The sequence below is a fragment of the Muscardinus avellanarius genome (genome assembly GCF_963383645.1).
Source record: "Muscardinus avellanarius genome assembly, chromosome: 3".
In the NCBI taxonomy this organism is placed as follows: Eukaryota; Metazoa; Chordata; class Mammalia; order Rodentia; family Gliridae; genus Muscardinus; species Muscardinus avellanarius.
In genome coordinates, this window is record NC_137788.1 from 14,222,102 (window position 1) to 14,243,470 (window position 21,369).

General features: G+C 55.8%; 1 protein-coding gene across 1 annotated transcript; it reads left to right on the top strand.

Annotated features, from left to right (window-relative positions):
- Positions 1-18,762: 18,762 nt before the first annotated feature.
- KLHDC7A (kelch domain containing 7A) lies at positions 18,763-21,033 on the top strand (the record flags this gene model as incomplete). The annotated part of the gene is made up of 1 exon (XM_080690984.1): positions 18,763-21,033. The coding sequence occupies one exon, from the start codon at positions 18,763-18,765 to the stop codon at positions 21,031-21,033; it is 2,271 nt and encodes a 756-aa protein (XP_080547110.1).
- Positions 21,034-21,369: the final 336 nt, after the last annotated feature.

Consider the following 21,369-nt stretch of genomic DNA (forward strand, 5'->3'; position numbering starts at 1 on the left):
GGGATGTGGTGCACGTCGGTGGCAGAAGGCACATAGTAGGTGCTCATCTTCCATTTGCCCAACAAGCATTTGTGACACTGTGCTGAGCACTACTGTTGGAGTAGGGAAAGGGGTCGGCAGCGTACAGGGAACAGGGGCACCGGCCAAGAGGAGACGCAAATAGCAAAAGAGATGTATGTCAACAAGCGGTCAGTGGAATTCATGGCAAGAAGAGTGACAAGAATATAGTCAGGAGGAGGGTGGAGCCTCTGGATCAGGTGACTAGGCTATGTTAGTTAGAATACAGGGTTGTTAGTGGAATGTGGTAACATACACCTGTAATCCCAGGACTTAGGCTGAGACAGGAGGATCATAGGTTCAAAACCAGCCTCAAGACCTTCAGCAATAAAGGAGGAAGAAGAGGAGGAGAAGGAAGAGGAGGAAGAGGAGGAAGAGGAAGAAGAGGAAGAAAAAGAAAAAGAACCACTCAAAATAAAAAATAAAATGGATGCCAAGTGTGGTGGCGCATGCTTGGAATCTCAGTACTTGGGAGGCAGAGACAGGAAGATCACAAGTTCATGGCTAACCTCAGCAACGCAAGGCTCTCCACAACTTAGTGAGGCCCTGTTTCAAAATAAACAATAAAATAAGACTGAGAGTGTAGCTCAGACGTATAACATCCTTGGGTTCAATCCCCAGTACCACATGATAAATAAGTAAGTAAATAAATAAATAAGGCTGGAAGTGTAGCTCAGAAGTAGAATGCCCCTGAGTTCAACCCTAGGACGAAGAAGAAGGAGAAGGAGAAGGAGGAGAAGAAGAAAGAGAAGGAGAAGGAGAAGGAGGAGGAGAAGGAGGAGGAGGAGGAGGAAGAAGTAGTATAACTCTGATCAAAAATAGCAAATTCTGAGCCGGATGTGGTGGTGCACACTTATAATCCCAGCATTTTAGAGGCTGTGACAAGAGGATCATGGTTCATGGACAGCCTCAGCTACTACTAAGTGAGGCCCTTTGCAAATCAGTGAAACCCTGTTTCAAAAATAAAGAATAGAAAATAGGGCTGGGGGTGTAGCTCAGAGATAGAATGCCCCTGGGTTCCATCCCAGTATCAAAAAGTAAAAATTACACAATCTCCTCAAGGTCATGCCTGTGCCCAGGCTCCTTCTGCATCATGGCTCAGCCTCCCCTGGAGCACAGCAAAGAAGGAGAGAAGGAGAAGGGGGAGGAGGAGGAAGAGGAAGAGGAGGAGAAGAAGGAGGAGGAGGAGGAGGAGGAGGAAGGAGAGGAGGAGAAGGAGGATGAAGAGGAAGAGGAGGAAGAAGAGGAGAAGGAGGAGGAAGAGGAGGACGAGGAAGAGAAGGAGGAGGAAGAGATTGTCTAGGTGTAGCCATGATCCAAAATAGCAGAAGCTTAGACCAAGTGAAGGCTCCCAAAGGTCAGGCTGGACCCAGGCTCCTTCTGCATTGTGGCTCCTCCTCCCCGAGAGCACGGTGCCCTCTGAGACAGCTCGCCACCTCCTCCCAACACAGGCGGCAGGAGGAGGAAGGTCGCCAGCCTCCCCCAGGAGAGCTTTGGATGCGACTCACAGGCCTTTCTCTCTGCTGTTGGCCAGCGCTTCACCCCTTAGCCACACCTCACTGCCAGGAGACTGGGAAATACGGTCTTTATTCCAGTGCCTCGCAAGGCATTCCTTTAAGGCTCAGAGGTTCCACTGCCTCCGGGTAAAGGGAAGAAGAAATCAAAGGAGACAGAGTGAAACGTCCCAGTTAAGTGAAAGGCGTGGTTCTGGAGGAAGAGCGTTCCGCAGCAGAGGTAACGGTGGTTGCTGAGTTGGTACAAGCCCGGCAATTGGAGGAAAGCCACATTCAGCGGGGCCCATGCCCTCCGTGAGGCCGGGCTGGCGTTGAGGGGCTGACCCAGTCACTGCGCGGCTGCCTGCTGGAGCTCAAGTCTTGCAAGGATCCCCGACTTTGCCCGGGCAGATGTACAGTTACGCACGCTCGGCAGGTCTTCATCTTACAGGAGAAGCTCCGCAGGGGTTCAGCACACTGGGCCAAAACAACCACAACCCTGTCATCTTCAGAGCCCCGGGTACTTCTATCAGCAGCGCAGACACCCGCTGACGCCTAGAACCACCAGTTTCGCACAGTGGGAGCCTTTCTCTGAGCTCCAGAGCAGCCTGCGGCTTTTCAACAACAGCAATCCCACCCAGGAGGCTGCAGGTTCCCGGACCCTCCTGGGGGGGCCCTGGGGACCACGGGGCCCTTCCTAAGGCCCATCCCGCTGTGCCTGGCCCCTTACCCACTGCAGATGCGCAGTAAATGTGCTGGTGGTCCGCGGGTCTTTCCCGGCTGCCGTCTTGGTCGGGAGGTCCCTCTTCCTTAGGGAATTGCGCAGTTTGGTGGTTAAGAGCAAGGCCCAAGAGTCAGCCTTCTGGGGGCAGAATCCCGGCGTGACCACACAGAAGCTCCGCCCTGCCACCCTGGGACCTTAGTTCCGTGGGCCTCGGCGTGCCCCTCTGTTGGCTTCTGACCATGAGGAGTCCCGCGAGAATTAAATGCTCAGGCTGGACCCCAGCACGTACGCTCAGGCTCAGTGTGTGTGTGTGTGTGTGTGTGTGTGTGTGTGTGTGTGTGTGTGTGGTGGGGACTGGGGATTGAACCCAAAGTAATTCTATCTCTGAGCTATGCTTCCCACACTTTTTTTTTTGTGTGTGTGTGGTACTGGGGATGGAACCCTTCTGCCTCCGGGCTACACTCCCAGACCTATTTTATATTTTATTTGGAAACAGGGTCTCTTAAGCCTGCGAGGCTGGCTTCGAACCTGCACGATCTTCCTGTCTCCGCCCCCCAAGTGCGGGGATTACAAGCGTGTGCTACCATGCCCGGCGCTTCCCACACTTTTTATTTCTTTGAAACAGAGTCTCACTAAGTTGCTGAGGCTGGCCTCGACCCTGTGATCAAACCTGAGATCCTCCTGTCTCAGCCTCCCAAGTACTGAGATTACAGGTATGTGCCACCATGTCCAGCTTAGATGGTAACCTCCTCATACTGAGGAACTCAAAACCCCTCAATCAGATGGAATCTGGGTTACTTCTCCTTTAGCCAGCATTCTGCCTTTGGGCTTATCAGGAGCTATTTAAGGTTCGTGGCCTCCCCTCCTCAGCTTCTGACACACTTCCTCTTTCCTTCCACTCTCTAGTCACCCTGGCCTCCTTTCTGCCTCAGTTGCACCCCCACCCAGGGCCTCTGCACATCCCTCTAAGGCGGAAACGGTGTGCAAGAGGGAGACATACCCTCGCTTATAAAAGTGGTAGGTGCCGGTCGTGGTGGCGCATGCTTGGAATCCCACACTTGGAATCCCACGCTTGGAAGGCTGAGACAGGAGGATCACGGGTTTGAGGTCAGCCCCAGCAATATAGCTAGTGAGGCCCTCCACAACATAGTGAGACCCTGTTTCAAAATAAAAGATAAAATTGAGTCGGGGGTGTAGCTCAGAGGTAGATTACCCTTGGATTCAGTCCCTAGTACAAAAGAACGGATAGGGGGAATGAGCCCAGGAGAAAGGGGTGGAGAGAGGAAAGGGGATACACAAAGGCAGCTGCCCCCTCGGGCACCTCCTGCCCCAGGCCCTAATGCTGGCTCCTCTCCAGAGGGTCCCAGGCAGAGCGCTGGCCGCAGGGAGGCTGCAGCTGGGGCCCCGCCCCTCTGCAACTGCCTTTCCCACCCCCCTGCACAAGCTCCCTAGGGCATCGCAGATGTAGGGGCTGAAAACGACACACCGGCTGTCCTAGAGAGCTGGAGGTCAGAGAGCTCAGACCTCACCGGCTGAACTGCGGTGCCAGCCACGCTGTGCCCTGCAGCTTTCAAGGAGGCGGCTTCCTCGGCTCAGGCCGGCCTCCATCTGCAGAGCCAGCAACCGCTGGCCAAGGCTTTCTCTGGTCACATCACTCTCAAATGACTCTTCTGCCTCCTGAGTCCACTTTTCTGAGGACCTTGTGGGGGGGGGACCCATAGGGACAACCCAGGACCACCTCCATCTCCATCCCCATCTCCATCCCATATACATATGCATATACATATATACATATACATATACGTTTGGTACTGAGGGTGGAATCTAGAGACATTCTACCTACAAACTACACCTCTAGCCCTTCTTATTTACTTTGAAACAAGAAAGCAGGTCTTGCTAAGTTGCTGAAGGCCTTCTGCATTGCTGAGAATGGTCTTGAACCTGCAACCCTTCTGTCTCAGCCTCCCCAGTACTGGGATTACCACTGTACACCCTGCAGCCGGCTGGAGATCCCTATTTTATTATTTTATTTTTGTGGTACTGAAAGTGGAACCCAGGGGCTTTTCTACCTCTGGGCTATACTCCCAGACCTATTTTATACTTGATTTGGAAACAGGGTCTAAGTTGCTGAGAGCCTCACTAAGTGGCTGAGGCTGGCTTCGAACCTATGTGATCCTCCTGTCTCAGCCTCCCAAGCGCGGGGATTACAGGCGTGCGCCACTATGCCCGGCTGGATCTCCCTATTTTAAAGTCCGCTGATGAGCAGCTCTATTCACCGGCAGCCCCACTCCGCTTGGCTGTGTAGGTGAACAGCCACAGGCTCCAGGCACTGGTATGCAGACAGCTTTGGGGCCAGTAATGTGACCAGATCCAGCCACTATTTAGAGAGACCTCCTGTGTGCCAAGGTGCCCCCCACTGCAGTCATCTTATCCCCTGCCCCCAGCAGTCCCAGCAGGTCAGGGGCCACCATATGTGTCCCCAACACAGCAGGGCCACCTGTGGTTTTCAGGGTCTAGGAGCACTTTTTCCTCTGTGCCTAGAAAAAATTTTGCAATTGTATTTTTTTTTTTTTTTTTTTTTGGTAACAGCATCGTTACAAATACAATCCAAGCTGGATTCTATCATTATTTAAGTTCTGAATTTATTAAGAGTTGAAGGCATCTGGTGGGCTCCCAGCTAAGTCCTGGGCCCTCAGCGCTGCTCTGTGCCCACTGTGCCCAGTGGGCCCTGGGAAGGGGCGATGTGGCCAGCCAGGCCCATGGCCACAGGAGGCCAAGGCGGGGTCCTTTCCGGACCCCACGACTGCAGGACAGAAGTCGCTTAGCAGCTGAGAGACTCGTGGCAGAATGAGACTCAGAGCTGTAGGGCCGCTGCAGGCTATTTGCCCCGGGATCCTGTTTTACACAGGAGAATCCAAGTGCCCAGAGAGGCAGCAGGGCTCACAGGACACACAGTGAGCCAGAGCTGCCGTCAGGATGAGGGCCTGGCCCCCCAAGGTCCACAGAGGACTCTTTCCTGGCTGCTCTTTCTTTTAGAAGAAGACCCGTCTGAGAAAGCCCACAGTGAGCGCTTGCATGCGCACGCACACACACACACACACACACACACACACACACACACACACTCCCTGATACCATGCGTGCAGTGTTCACAGAAACCTGGACCACTGTTGCTCTGACCACTCTCACCAACTGTTCTCAACCATGCACCCTCACCGAGGGCACTCATTTTCCAGGTGGAGAAACTGAGGCCAGAACAGGAAGGGCCTGACCTGGAGCCACTCAGCAGATTAGGAGAGTCCGAGCAGCCTGGGGCTCAGATGGGGACTCGGAGCCCGGGCTCAGTGCTCTGCCTCCCCTGCCCAGGCGGAGTTCTAAGCAGCCGATCATAGACACTGGGCCAGCCCCACACGCTCCCCAGGCCACAGAGACACCAGAAGGTCAGACAAGGGTGGGGAAGGTTCTGGAAGAGCAGTTTCCAAGTCCTCCCTGTCCAGACTTGGCACAGCCACAGCCTTGGACTCAGACCCAGAGCCAGAAAAACCGGTTGCAGGAGGCTGCCCTGAGCCACCTTCCGGCCGGGCCTTTAGCTCTGCCAGGGGGAGGGAGGGGCAGTGGCTGGAGCCGGGCTGAGGGTTCAGAGCAGATCCCACTGACTCTGAGGTGGCCCCTACGGTCCTCTGCAGGATCCTTGGTGCCACATGCAGTCAAGATCTTGTATCACGGGAACAAAATTGCCAGCTCCCCACCCATTTTTACAGATGGAAAAACAGACCCAAGGAATAGGAGTTACTGGCCCCCAGAGACACACCTCCTTCCCGACAACGCCAGGGCTCCAGCGGCTGACGGATCTTGGCCCCGACGACGCCGGCTCATGGCCTTTCAGAAAGGAAAAACATTGAACCTGGCGCTGTGCCGTGCACATATTTACTCTCGTGAACAAGACAGTTTTCGAGGGGTTTCTCATTCTGTTCTCTTTTTGTTCATTTGTTTATTCAGCGAATGTTTCCTGAATACCAACAAGGAGCCAGACCCTGCCCGGGGGCACAGCCCGCCCTCACCTCCTGTCCCTTGTGATGGGAAGAGCAGGCTCCAGAAAGGACTTCTACCCCAGCGTGCTTACATCCACACAGGCACAAGCCCTGCCTTTGTCTCCAGTATCTTCCTGGTTGGCGACCTCGCAAGGTCAGGAAAGCTCTTTCCCATCACCACGGAAACTGCCCAGGGTTGAGGCCAGGGTTCAGAGCCACTGAGGTTTGAGCAGCCGCCACAGAAAAGGTCCAGGCCACGGGAACCTGGGGGAAGTGAGGACCGTCCTCAGGGTGCGGGGCCCCAGCTCATCTTTCAGTGCCCGGAGCCACGGCACTGGGCACTAGCCGCTGGCTCCCTCTGCACTGATTTGGGGGCATTACCCCTTTGGCACGGGCTTGGCTAGCTCCTGCAGTACCGGGGGTTGGATGGCGGGCTCTCTGAGGTCCCGCTCAGCTCCGAGAAGCTCGGCTATCTAGAAACACAGGAGCCTCGCTCTGTCCTGAAAGGCTCCACTCCATCCCTCCCTGTCGGCCCTCCAACCGGCGGTGGAAATGAAAACTCTGCCGCTGGCTCCGAAGATGGAGCATAAACTAAGCGGTGCGCGCCCGTCACCAACGAGACAGATTTGCAAAATGAAACCTCTGACAAACAGCCTTACACACCCAGCCGCAGCCCGGAGCCGCGCCACCATCTTTAAATCATGGGGCCTGGGAAATTAGAACTTGGAACGCAGAGCACAGAAAAGATTGGAGCTTCCAGGGGAAGAGGGGAGAACGGCGGGTGGTGCCTGGGGGGCATGGACCAGGGTGCTTGGTGTTTAAGCCCACCCCTTCCATGAGGCTGGTCTGCCCCTGTTTCCTCCCAGCTCGCAGGCAGTCACGGCAGGTGGGGAGCGCACCAGACCTTTATTTGGAGCCTTACAATGCCGGGAAGGCCTTCCTTGATACTCAGATCGTTCCCTTTGTGCCCGAGCCATTCAACCCAACTGGAAACCAATTCTGACTTCTTCAAGACCCCAGCCCTTTCAAGAGAGTGGAAGGTAGGGGGCTCTAATGGAGTAGATCGGAGGCTGAACTCTGAGCCTCCATGAACGCCCGTGTTCTCATCTGTGAAGTGGGCACTACTGTGTCCAGCCAGTGACCTCTGCATTCACCTAGGACACTGACAATGGCTTCTGCAACCAGCAGGCCCAGAAATCTCAGTGGCTTAACCCCCATGAGGTTATGGGAACAATGGCTCCTGAACTGGGCAGCCTTGATCTCTCCAGCAGATGCGGTCTCCCTGGTTACCACATCAGGAAGAGAGAAAGGAGAAGGAAACACCTTGGTCTTCGCTTCCAAGACCCCAGAATCCACCCAGTCACGTCCCCTTGCCCCTCTTAGGTTCCTGACTCAACCAAATGCCTCCCCACCAGGTGCAAGGGAGTCTGGGTAATGTAGTTTTACTGGGCGCCCAGGAAAAGGAACCAGGACTGAGATTTGGTCAACACTTGGCCTGTCTCTGCCACAGCATTGTCTTAAGAATTAACTGACAGCCGGGCATGGTGGTGCACGCCTGTAATCCCAGTACTTGCGAGGCTGAGACTGGAGGATTGCAGGTTCAAGGCCAGCCTCAGCAACCTAGCAACACCCTGTTTTAAAATTAAATAATAAATAAATAAATAAATAAATAAATAAAGGGCTAGGGTTGTAGCTCAGAGGTAGAATGCCCTAGGTTCAATCCCTAGTACCAAAAATAAATAAATAAATAAATAAATAAGTAAAACAATTAATTAATAGACAAAGGGCGTGCAGTCCCCGGCACATGGTAGGTGCCCAGCCCCAGCTCTCCATCCCCAGAAGGCAGCCCCTGGTAGACCAAGCTCCTGCGGAGGCCAGGCTGCGTGTGAATGCTGGGGGCTGCCCCACTCCTCACCAGGAGGCCAGGTCTACCAGCTGGCTGCTCTCCCGCTGCCGGCCTCCCTGCCTCCCTGCCTCCCTCCCCCAGCTCTTCCCATCCTGCCCGCCAGCCCAGCCGCAGTCTCTGCCTGCTCCTGTGCGGCTGTCTCTTTGCAGAACATTGACTCCCATCCGGCCTCAGCGGCTCTAATGGGCCGGTCAGGCCCCTGGCTGCGCCGAGTTAGCTCCATTTAGAGGCTCAGGGCTGTGGAACACAAACCTGTCCGACCTCTCCAGAGCCAGCAGCAGCTCTCCAGCCTCTGAGAGAGACAAGAACCAGCCCCCGCCCCATGGCTTCCTCCCCTCCTCCCCAGCAGGTCCACCTCCCTGCTGGCTTGGAGAGGGATCGGAGCCCACCCAGCCTCCCAGCACCCAGGGGCCCGCTTACCACGGAAGGTATCTAGGAGAAGGCCTCTGCTTCTCTCCCTGCCGTGGTGTCCCAGGCTGGGGGTGCCCAAAAGGCAGGGTGAGCCTCATACACTGTAATTCATTTGAGCGACAAGACGGCTCATATAGAAACAAAGTCGTACTGGTCCCGTCGTACAGATGAAGAAAGCCAAGCTCAGAGATAACAGAACAGTGTTTTCAAAACCGACTTGGCAGCTGGGTGGGGTGGGGCACCCCTGGAATCCCGGTACTTGGAGGCTGAGACAAGAGGGTCCTAGGTTCAAGGCCAGCCTGGGCAACTTAGCCAGACCCCGGTTCAAAAATAAAAGTAATCAGACAAAAGGGGCTGGGGATGTAGCTCAGTGGCAGAATGGTCCTGGTTCTCCCCAGCACTACATCACACACACACACACACACACACACACACACACACACACACGAGCCCACACCCTCGGCAGGCCCGTTGGCATCCTTGGTGCCAATCTGACAAATTCCTTGGAGCTCAGTTTGACCCTTCCTTTGGCTCAAGGCTTTGTCATCAGGACTCCCAGGACCCGGGTCCTTCCAGAACTTGCAGGTGGAATTTTACGTGAACATACAGTTTTCCAGAGAGGGCCCGTAACTCCCAGAAGAGCCTCAGAGGAGCCCAGGGCCTCAGCATGAGCCAAGAACTCCTGCCCGGCTGGAGTCCCTGGGAACAAGTCCTGTTTTTTTATGTTTGTTTTGTATCCAACGCAGGGCCTCACAGCTGCTAGGCAAGCACTGCAGTGCACCCCCTTTTTATTTTTCATTTTGAGGCCAGATCTCGCTAAGTTGCCTAGGCTGGCCTCCAGTTACGATCCTCCTGCCTCGGCCTCCCAGGTAGCTGGAATGCCAGAGTGTAACCACCACATCCGGCCTAAGGCTTGGTTTTGAGCTGGGGTTTTGCAAACACGAACGCTACAGCCGAGATTTGCGAAGGAGCTCCAGGAGCAGGAGAAATAGCCTATGTGACTGCAGGGACCAGGGGACAGGAAACGGATGAGCTTGGCTGGAGCAGAACGGGTATCTGGGAACAGTGACAAACGAGGCCGGGGCGTCCAGGGGACCTCGGAGAACGAGCCAGGGCGTTTAGATTTGATTGGAGAAGCATCAGGGAGCCACAGGACATCCTGAAGGCAGCTCATGGCAGCTCCGGAGTGAGGTTTGCAAAAAGGGCAAGAGCGGAAGGCAGAAGTGCACCCGTAGGAGAGGGCTCTGCAGACAGAAGGACCCAGGGAGACACCTCTGCCGCTGCAAGGGCACAGTGGGCTGGTGACTGTTTAGGAGGAGCCATGGTGCCAGGGCTGCCTGTTCCTGGTTCAAAGCCAGCCTCGCTGCCTTAAGAGACCCTGTTTCCAAATAAAAATATTAAAAATAGGTGTCTGGGAGTGTAGCCCGGAGGTAGAAGGGTTTCCAGGAACCTCAGTACCACCAATAAAAAAATAAATAAACAAATAAAAAACAGGGAGAACCCAGGTACGGTCATGAAAATTCACCTCAATGAGAGAAGTCATCTGAAGTCCTATGCCAGGGCCGGGCAATTGTATCAGCACACGGCAGTGTGGCTTCTGCTGTGGCCCATAGTCCGTCCTAAGTTCTCAGACCCTCCCAAACATCCCACCACGTCTTGTGATAATAGCCCTATGGAGGGAGGGCATCGAGCCCATCTGGGGGTAAGGTAACCGAGGCCGGGGAAGGATTCTCATCATCAATAGTGATGTCCCTCAGGGTTGATACGGAGCTCAAATGCCGAGGCCACACCTGCCTCCTCTGACTCAAGGTGGGAGAAGATCCCCGCCTTTGATGACTGAAGTTCAAGGTCCTGCAGCTGTATGATTCTTGGGGTTGTGGTCAGGAGGAGCACTGAGCCAGGTGTCATGGTGACTCCTAAGAGTCACCAGAGGCCTAGCTGACATGAGGATTCTGATTGTTTGAGGTTGGAGTGGGGACCAGGTCCTGCATGCTAACCAGCCCTTTCTTGAGTAGCAATAACTTCTAAAGAATGGCTTTATACCTGGAGGAGGGGCATACACCCAGAATCCCAGTGTTTGGGAGGCTGAAACAGGAGGATTGCAGGAGGTTCGAGGCCAGCCTCAGCAACTTAGCTAGACCCTGTTTCAAAATAAAAGATGAAACAGGACTCAGGTGGGGGTTGTATCTCAGAGATAGAACACCCTTTGGCTCAGTCACCAAAAAAAAAAAAAAAAAAAAAAAAAAGGCTTTGGGGTAAAACAGACTTAGCCTAAGCTGAGAAACCAAGTCTAAGTTTCTGCATCTGTAGAATGGACAAATCTTACCAAACTTGGAGAGGGGCTGTGAAGTTTAAAGAAGATGCTATCTGCAGCCTTCCAGAGCATCAGGCCTGGCAGGAGCAAGCACCCAGTAAACGCAGGAGCTATCTGCTCTGTGCTGAGTCCTCTGTTCTGTCTCTGTAGGCAGCAGCAGCTCGCTCCACAGGCTCCAACTTCCGGGCGCCTCCTCGTCTTCAACTCCCTCCACCCCAGGAGAAAGACATCAGCATGCACCGTGCCGCCTCAAACAGCACCCACGAATCGTTTCCCATTCAATTTCCCCATCAAATTCGCAGGCACGTAGCACACACCATTATTCCACTTCCTAATGGCCTGTGTGGTGGCAATCGCAAGTAGGACATTTTTTCACACCCTTAGCTTTCCACGTCTCTGCAAAACCCTCCGGGCTGGATCCCCTCTTCGGCAGTCCAGCACACCTTGCCCTCGCCAAAGTCCTGGCATTCCCCAGCCCCTGGTTTCTCTCTCTGCTCACCCAGAACCTAAGGGGATAACAGCAACATGTCTCTGGAGAACAATCCTGGTCGCCCGCAGGTTCAACGGAGATAAACTTTAGCGGCAGCTGGATGGGTGCTAGGTTCAAGGTCGAAGCCAGCCTTGAGCTCTCCCTGCACTGCAGGCTGCTCCAAGCTGCGGGGCCTCCAAAGAGAAGGTCACCTTGCTCCTAGAAGCCTCAACGTCTGCATGTATAAAATGGAATGATAACACAGCAGTATAGCCTGGCAGCTTCGAAATGGCTGGAAAGGGGTCCTTAAGAACCATGGCGGCATGTGCCTGGCTTGATGGGATGCCCGAAATGAGGGAGCTGGCTCCCGGCTTTTGGCCTGCAGCACTCCGTGCAGGGTCCACCACAGTACCAGGTCAGCCTCACCCTTGCAGACTCAGCATCCCCACTGACCTGACGTCGTCAGAGTAGTTTCTGCTGCGCCGGCATCACCAGCCTCCCCCAAGATGGAGCAAAGCCTGGGAGAGGCGGGGCCCGAGGAGACTTGCAATGCGTTCACTGCCCTACCTGGGTCACGCAGGAATTAGAAGACCCTCGCAGTGCCAGGTGTTGAGTCTGAGCTCAGTGGTGGGGGGGGGATAGGCAGTCAGGCTGGGCGGGGGGAGGCGGCCATTTACCAGCATTTCAGCACTGTAAGAGCCAGGAGGGATGTGCCGTGCACACTGGTGCACGCCAGCTGAGATGCAGCCCTGGGGGGCTGAGTGTAATCAAGCGGGCATAGGTCAAGCAGCCCTTATCCAAGAGAAGGACCCAAGCAGGTGTGAAAAATCACACCTTCTGGATGACGAAGATCCTTGAACTCCTCAAAAATCCAGACCCACTGGGATATCTTCCCCCCCTCTCTCTTTCTCTCTCTTTTTTCTCTCTCTCTTTCTCTCTCTTTCTCTCTCTCTCTCCTTCTCCCTCTTTTTCTCTCCCTCTCCCTCTTTCTCTCTCTCCATTTTACCTGGGACTAGATCAAGGGCATCAGGCTGGGTCAAACCAGGATCCGTGTACAGCTAACCCTTCTGGATCCGGAAGACACACACCTTTCCTCCTGTGCACGTGGATAGGCAGGTATATCGTGTATGTGGACAGGTGCTTGTGTTAAAGCTTGTGCATGCCCTTGTGTTAAAGGCACACAGCTCCTGAATCTCTCTTTCTGACCTCTCCATCCCTCTCTGCACACAGCTCCCCTCCCAAGGGTCCCCCGCACCCCTCACCCCTGCCTCAGAGCCTCACCGGCCACAGCCACCTGGAATCGGCCCCCACCTTAGAAAACATAGACCCGGAAGACCAGTCTGAGGCCCTGGCTGGGGGTGAATGCAAACCTAATCACGCAAAGACGCCTGTTTATTTGCATGGCACGAGTCCTGTCTGTTCCCCCCACCCGGAGCCCGCGGAAGAGTTCTCAATTTATCCTGCCCGCGCGGAGAGACCAGATTGGCGGCGGGCAGGCACACTCGCAGAAGCCCAATATAGACTTGCAATTATCTTTTAATTTCGCTCCTGTCTTCATTTGTTCATTTCACTTTTTCTAAACAGAGACTGAAGAAAATATATAGCTGTAATTTATGGAGTTTGAAGTCAGCCGGCGGCGGCGGGCTTCTCACCTGCAGACGGGTGTACCTGGGGTGGAGCCAAACGCCTGCTTCCTGGGACTCCCAAGACCCCATTCTTCCAACTCTCTGTATTTACTGCGTTTTCTTATTTTCTAGGTTCAGGATACTTTAGCATCGGGGGGCTCTCTGACCTGGAAGAGATTGCCCCTCTTGGCCAATCTGGTCAGCTAATCCCAGAGACAGAAATGACTCCCCAGGAACATATCTTCCATGTGGAAACTTTTAGACCCAGAGCCCACAACCCAGCCACCTTCTCCATCTCTCTCAGGAACCCTTACTTGCTGGGCCAACATCTCTCTGCTCAGGCCCAAGCATCGGGTCAATGATGGCTCAAACTAGTTATCCTAACCCTGCTGACCCTCTCCTGTCCCTTCCCGCAAATCGCACACAAGCTCACCTGGCCTCCTCTCTCTCCCTCTGTCCCTGACCCACCTCCTGCTTCCCCAGGACCCCTGGAGGCAGGCTGCGTCCCCTCCTCTTGGGAACCATGAGCGACATCCTCCCTGAAGGCCGTCAGTCTCAGATCTGCCGGCCTCGGTCGCCATCCCTGACTAGTAGGAAAGCCTCCATTTTCTTTTCTTTTTTTTTTTTTTTTTGGTGGTACTGGGGTTCCTGGAAGCCCTTCTACCTCCGGGCTACACTCCTAGACCTATTTTTATATTTTTATTTGGAAACAGGGTCTCCTAAGCCAGTGTGCGCGGCTGGTGTGGAACCTGCGCGATCCTCCTGTCTCCGCCTCCCAAGCACGGGGATGACAAGCGTGTGCCACCACGCCCGGCTGGAAACCTCATTTAAATGTGCTCACTTGCCAGGCATGGTGGCACACGCTTGTAATCCCCGCGCATGGGAGGCAGAGACAGGAGGATCGCGCAGGTTCGAAGCCAGCCTCAGCTACTCAGTGAGGCTCTCAGCAACTTAGTGAGACCCTGTTTCCAAATAAGATATGAAATAGGTCTGGGAGTGTAGTCAGAGGTAGAAAAGCCCCTGGGTTTCACCCCCGAGTACCACAAAAAAAAAAATAATAATAATAATAAATGTGCTATTGCTTCTGTCCTGAACTGAGTGCTGGCCGCAGGAAGTGAGACGCCAGGACTGAGATCAGGGGTCACCTGCACTGGGCTCCAAGTCCCAATCTGGAGGGCTCTGCCTTCTGCTGTGGCTCCCAGGAGCCCGCAGTCCTCCTCCTCACCTCCCCTATACCGCCATCCCCCCACAGGGGTCCTCTCCACTCCCCCTCGTCCTGGCCTGGGACAGGGCCTCCCATCACACTTTCCCAGGAGCATCGCCGCACCCCGCGGTCTCCGTACCCGGCCTCTTTCCCCTGTTAGACCACCATCCCCAGGGGTGCGGAGGGCTGACTGTCACTGCATGGCCTGGTGCACGGGAAACATCTGGTGAATGTTTGTTACGTTGATTAGCTAATCCATGCTCCTTCCTTCCTTTATCAATACCCCATTTTAAACACGTCTTTCTGGAAGTACCCCCCTTCCCTGACTTCTATTCTGATAAATCATCTCATTAATTTCCCCTTGGCAAGGTGTCGTGGCTCCGTTTCATCTTCAGCGATACCCAGACTTCTGGATTGGAGATCTAAATTCCTCTGGGGCTGGGTCAGTGTCTTCTGATTCCAGCAATTCTCCTTCCTTCCCCCCTGTACCCTTGGGCTGGTACCCAGGAACATGGATTTCTAGTGGGGACACTGACTGTCTGACTTGAAGGGTGTAAGCCGGGGGCCACAGGGACAGGGCTTTGGATGCAATGGGGTCTTTATGGGGTGGGGAGCAGTGGTACTGGGGATGGAACCCAGGGGCACTCAACCTCTGAGCGATACCCCCAGCCCTATTTTTTATTTTTTATTTTGAAGCAGGGTCTCACTGAATTGCAAAGGGCCTCAAAGTAGCTGAGGCTGTTCGCGAACTGCGATTCTCCCGTCTCAGCCTCCCAAATGCTGCGATTACAAGCCTGCGCCACCACGCCCAGCAAGGGAAGCAGTTTCTGAAGGGGCTGAAACCCTGCTCCTCGGTGGCATCTGAGAGGACAGTGCAGGTCATATCCCACCAGGGGCTCATTTTGCACATCGCCCCTTCTCCAAGGCTGCTCTTGGTGTGTGTGTGTGTGTGTGTGTGTGTGTGTGTGTGTGTGTGTGCTGAGGATTAAACCCCAGGCCATTCTACCTCTGAGCTGCATCCCCCAGCCCAATTTTATTTTGAAACAGGGTCCTACTAAGTTGCTGAGGCCTTTGCTAGGTTGAGGAGGCTGGCCTCGAACCTGGCACCCTCCTGTTCCAGCCTTCCAAGCACAGGGATTACAGGTGCGTGCCACCACACCTGGCTTTCCAAGGATGCTCTTGCTTTGAAGCTGCTCCTACCAGCGGGACCCATGGCCTCTGGGGGACCCATGACATGCCCGTCACATCATTTTTGACCATGAATCTTTCTCTTTTTTTTTTTTCCTTTTCCAGTGCTGGGGATTGAACCCAAGGCCTCACACCTGCTAAGCAGGTGTTCTACCACTGAGCTACACCACCAGCTCTGGACATATCACTGTGATCACCCTTAAAGCCTTTCCCTTTCCTCCTTGGAGGAGGTAGGCTGTGAGCAATGATCAGTCAGGACCTGCACTCTCAGCTTCTGACACCAGCGAGTCTCTGAGTCTCAGAGTCCTCACCTGGAAAATAGGGGTGTCCAGAGCCAGCCATTCGGGAGGCTGAGACAGGAGGATCATGGTTTGCTACTTAGTGAGGCCCTTTACAACTTACATCCGTGCAAGGGAATATTACTCAGCAAAAAAAAAAAAAAAAAAAGGAATAAAGCAGCCGGGCGTGGTGGCGCACGCTTGTAATCCCCGCGCTTGGGAGGCAGAGACAGGAGGATCGCCTAGGTTCGAAGCCAGCCTCACTGGCTTAAGAGACCCTGTTTCCAAATAAAAATACAAAAATAGGTTTGGGAGTATAGCCCGGAGGTAGAAGGGTTCCATCCCCAGTACCACAAAAACAAACAAACAAACAAACAAACAAAAACTCAATGAGACCCTGTTTCAAAATACAGAATAAAAAATAGAGCTGGAGGTATAGCTCGGAGGTAGAAGGCCTCTGGGTTCCATCTCTAGTACAGAAAAATAAAAAATTCCTGCAGAATTCCAGGAAGAGTAAATTATTTCGCTGATGCAAAGCGCCCAGGACTTCATTGGCATTCCCCGCTGCTCAGCGTGATTGCCAAGGGAGTGAAGACTCACCCACCTCCCTCTCCAGCCTCAGGGTGAAGAGGAATTTTCTGCAAACCATAGCAAAGCTAACTTGCTTTTCATTCCCGGGCCCACTGAAATGTCCCGAGGTGATTGTTCAAAATAGAGGTTTCCGGGGACCCACCTTAACCCACTGAATCAGAACATCTCGGGGGCTGAGCTTGGAAATTTGCATTTCTGACTAGCTCCGGCAGGGATACCCGCACCCATCAGAGTGGCACGCAGCATTTAGCCCTAATGGATGGCAGAAGGGAAGCCCAGGAGGCCCCTCCTGCCAGTCTCCATGGGACAGACCAACGAGGCCAGACGCTGGGAGAAGTCACACCTGTGCCATGAACTCAGGTCCGTAAAACTCTGGAATGTGCAGACGAGGACGGAAGTCCCCGTTTACAAGCAAACTGACAAGTCACCAGAGGTCCACTTACCGCTGCTGAAAAATGAGGGCACCACGCACACATCTCTCCCAAAGAGGGCCGGGGGCATCAGACGCGATTCATCCAGATGCCACCTTCCCCGATCGCGCAGCGTAAAGGCACAATCTGCACTGGCTGTCGTCCCAATTACACGGGGCCCCATGCGGGCCTCGAGGTTTAAAGTCAAGCCAGGTGCGGTCTCTGTCCTCGGGGACTCAGAAGCCAGCCAAAGGAAGATGCTGTGCACGGAATAGTTTGTGACGGCAGATGTGATTCAGGTTGAAAGAGGAGCTCAGAAGAGAGGAACTCAGTGTGGGGAAAGGTGATTTGGGAAGACGACCCTAGAGGCACAGCCTTTGACCTGGCTCTGAAGAGCCCCAGGGATGTCCGACCACAAAGACCAGGAGCCCTGGCCGGGCACGCTCGGCGGCAATCAGATGAATTCAGAAGGCCGAAGCCAGGCCAGCGCATCGAGGGCTGTGGAGGCCAACCGAAGAAATCAGATTCTCTCTCGGGTCAAACTCTTCAGAGCCACACTCTTCCATGTCCGGGCCTGAAAGGTGCCTTTGATTTTCATTTTTCTTTCTCTTCTTTTCTTTTTATGATACTGAGGATGGAACCCAGGAGCATTCCACCTCCGAGCTACACTCCCAGCCCTATTTTCTAGTCTTTATTTTGAAACAGGGTCTCGTTAAGTTGTGGAGGGCCACACTAAGTAGCCGAGGCTGGCCACCAACCCACAATCCTCCTGTCTCGGCCACCCAAATACTGGGATTACAAGCGTGCGCCACCGAGCCCGGCTTGATTTTCATTTTTCAATTAAATGACAGTGTTGAAAAAAGGAGAGTGAATACATCTGGCCCTGGACTCTCAGCTGCTCTGAAACCAGAGAAGTGGGCAGGGATGGGGGCGGGGTCGATTGTTGACCTGTCCAGGACCCACAGGCAGTGAGAGTTTGAGACCCCTGTACCGGCTGTTGGGGACCCTCCAAAGACCTTGGTCAGGAAGGACACAGTCAGGTCTGGAAGTTTCAGCTGTGAACCATGAACACAAGCGATGATGTTGCTTAAAAAGGAGGATGAAGAGGGAGCCGTGAACAGCTAATGTTTACTGAGCTTCCATGACCTGGGGCCCCGCCCACAGGGCTTTATGGGAGTTAACCCGTCATCCCCCATTTTTTTCAGATAAAGACAGAGGCACAGGGAGACAAAGACACTTGCCTAAGGTCACCCAGCTGGTAAGAGGCAGGTCCACAGCACTAAGGGTGCTGGGGCGAGGTAGGGGTTTTGGGGGAGACTGGGGGTGCCAGTCTTCCCTTGGCCTCTTGCCATAGGCCGTCGCCCAGTTTTAAGAGACAGGATGAATCCCGCTTCTAACCCCTCTCTGGTGTTAGCGCAAAGTGCTTTCCCAAACTGCCTCTGAGCAGGGCCGGTTTCTCTTCGTCTCCAGCAGGCAAAGAGGGCAGAGGTGTCCCAGAGCTGGGGCAGGGGGCTCGGCGGCAGGCCTGGGCTCCAGCCTCCCGGCTGGCTCCTCTGCTTGACCAGCCTGGTGCTGCCTACATGGTGGGGACCTTACTCGGCCTCCACCTGCCCCTGGAATCACCACACCCAAGCCTCCCAGGCCTTGGATTTGCAAAAGAGAAAAGACACAAAGCAGCCACACACACAAAGAATAGCCAACCCTGCGGCTGCTGGCATCCGGTGACGTTTGGCTAAAAGCTTCCTCCTGCTTTACCTACCCACCCGGCACTCCTCAGTCCCCAGCTGCTGGCCGCAGAACTGCGCAGATCTCCAGCTGAGCCCCCAGGCAGGCCCCCCACCCCTGGGAAGGGTCGAAGGAGGCCGGCCGCTGAGATCCACCCTCCCCGGCCCCAGTGGCACCCTCTGCCAACTCAAAGTCACCTTTGCCCCAACTCCCCAGCTGGCTGGCCAGAGCCAGGCTCCCTCCTGCTCAGCTCAGTGGGATCCAGGAACTGGTCCCTATTGGGCAATCATTAATCGGATTCTTGACATTCCTCTGCCCCAGGTCAGCCTGAGAAGCATGCTTCTCGGAGGAGGAGGAGGCTCAGCGAAGGCTGAAGACTGGCATTTGGACATGCAGCTGACCGGCAAGGTGGTGCTGTCCGCCGCCGCGCTGCTCCTGGTGACCGCGGCGTACAGACTGTACAGGTGGAGACTTGCCCCGGCCCCGCGGGGGGGTGGGGACACCAAGGCCGAAACGCAGGAGCAAATAGAGGGCTCCAGGCAACCTGCGGTCCGGGGAGCTTCTCCAGGGACACCGCAAAACGGGCCGAGACGCCGGAGGTCCAGCATGGGGGCCAGGGGGCCCCTGGGCTGCAGCTGGGAGGAGCCAGGAGGCCCTTCTGTCCTGGCCACAGGAGCCACTCCCAGAGATGGGAAGCCCCCCAGGAAAGGCTCTGGTGAGGAGCAGGGAGGGCAGAGCCCGGACTCTGAGCAGGTGCCTCTTCGCAGCCGTGGCCAGGAAGCCGGAACAACTGGTGGCGGTAAGCCTGACCTTCCCCAGCGCCCTTGTTTGGGCAGTGAACCCCAAAGACTCCCACAGGCGGTGGCTGGCAGCAGTGTGGGTGGCGAGCCTGCCCCGTGGCCAGATGGTGGGCCCCCCAACCCCAGGCCCAGGGAGCTGGAGGCCCCGCACTGCCAGATGGTGCCCGTAGAAGGCAGCAGTGACATGAACCAGAGCTGGGTCTTCACCCCCGTGCTGGGGGCCAGCAGGGAAGAGGCTGGGGCGCTCCAGGCCGCTTCAGACATGGCCCTGGCTTTGCATCAGCAGGGCGCAGCCACCAACGCCTGCTACACCTTCTCCTCCGTGGCCCGGGTCCGAATGGAAGAGAACTTCATACAGAAGGCTGAGGGGCGGGGGCCCGGGCTGAAGGGCAAGGTGTACGATTACTATGTGGAATCCACTTCGCAGGCCGTCTCCATACCGGCCCCCAGGGCGGCCAGCCGGGCTGAGGCTCCGTCCCCAGGGGACTCAGAGGGCGGAGCCGGAGCTGCAGGCTCCCCGCAGCCAGCGCTGTCCCCCTCTGCAGGAGGGTTCAGCCGGAAGGAGAGCCTTCTGCAGATCGCAGAGAACCCGGAACTCCAGCTTCAGCTGGACGGCTTTGGTCCCCCTGCCCCAGCCCACCCGGACCAAGGCTCCCTGCCGGGCTCAGCGGGGAGCAGCAGGGAGCCCCATGTTCATCGAGTGGCTGGGACCAATTTCCTCCACGTCCCCCTCAGTCCCCCCTCGGCCCAGGGCGTCTGCCTGGATTTGGGCAACTGCTATGAGGTGCTGAGCTTGGCCAAGAGGCAGAACCTGGAGGCCCTGAAGGAGGCAGCCTACAAGGTGATGAGCGACAACTACCTGCAGGTCCTTCGCAGCCCCGACATCTACGGGCGCCTGAGCGGTGCAGAGCGGGAGCTGATCCTCCAGCGGCGGCTCGGGGGCCGCAAGTACCTGGTGGTGGCCGATGTGTGTCCCCAGGAAGGCTGCGGCCGCCTCTGTTGCTATGACGACGTGCAGGACGCCTGGCACCCGCTGGCCCAGCTGCCCCCCGAGGCCGTGTCCTGGGGTTGTGCCATATACACTCTCTTCAATTATCTCTTTGTGGTGTCCGGCTGCCAGGGGCCCGGGCGCCAGCCCTCCAACCGCGTCTTCTGCTACAACCCGTTGACGGGGATTTGGAGTGAGGCGTGCCCGCTGAGCCAGGCCCGGCCACACTGCCGGCTGGTGGCCCTGGACGGACAGCTGTACGCCATCGGGGGCGAGTGTCTGAACACGGTTGAGCGTTATGACCCCCGCCTGGACCGCTGGGCCTTTGCCCCGCCCCTCCCCAATGACACATTTGCCCTGGCGCACACGGCCACCGCGTGCGGGGATGAGATCTTTGTCACCGGGGGCACCCTGCGCTACCTAATGCTACGTTTCTCCACCCGGGAGCAGCGCTGGTACAGCGGCCCCACGGGCGGCAGCAAGGACCGCACGGCCGAGATGGTGGCGGTCAATGGCTTTCTCTACCGCTTCGACCTTAACCGCAGCCTGGGCATCGGCGTGTACCGCTGCAGCGCCAACACCCGGCTCTGGTATGAGTGCGCCTCACTGGACACGCGCTACCCAGACGCCTTCCAGTGCGCCGTGGTGGACAACCGCATCTACTGCGTGGGGCGCCAGCGCACGCTGTGCTTCCTGGCTGACCACATCTCGCCCAGGTTTGTGCCCAAGGAGCTGCAGAACTTTCCGTCCCCGCAGGGCACCCTTCTGCCCACCGTCCTCACCTTGCCTGCCCCTGATATACCCCAGACCAGGGTCTAGCAGGCCCCTGCTGGGCTCCTCGTGAAAAACCTGGGAGACACATCACCACACCTGCCCATCACTCCGGGAGCGGCTTCTGGGCAGTCTGGAGTTGCAGGAGTCTGACCATCAACAGAGGATTCCGAATCCTGCCTCTTCCGCCGGCTGGAGGGTCTTTGACGAGTCTCCACCCGCCATGGGCCGCAGAAGAAACAGTGTTCTGGAGCAGGGGGTATCCATGTCTGCAGAGATGATGCCCACTCTGCTTCAATCTGAATTCCTAGGGGCTACACCAGGACCCCCACCAAAGTTTAGGGTCAGGCAGAGCCCTGTCACAGCCACAGGTCCAGGTGCCAG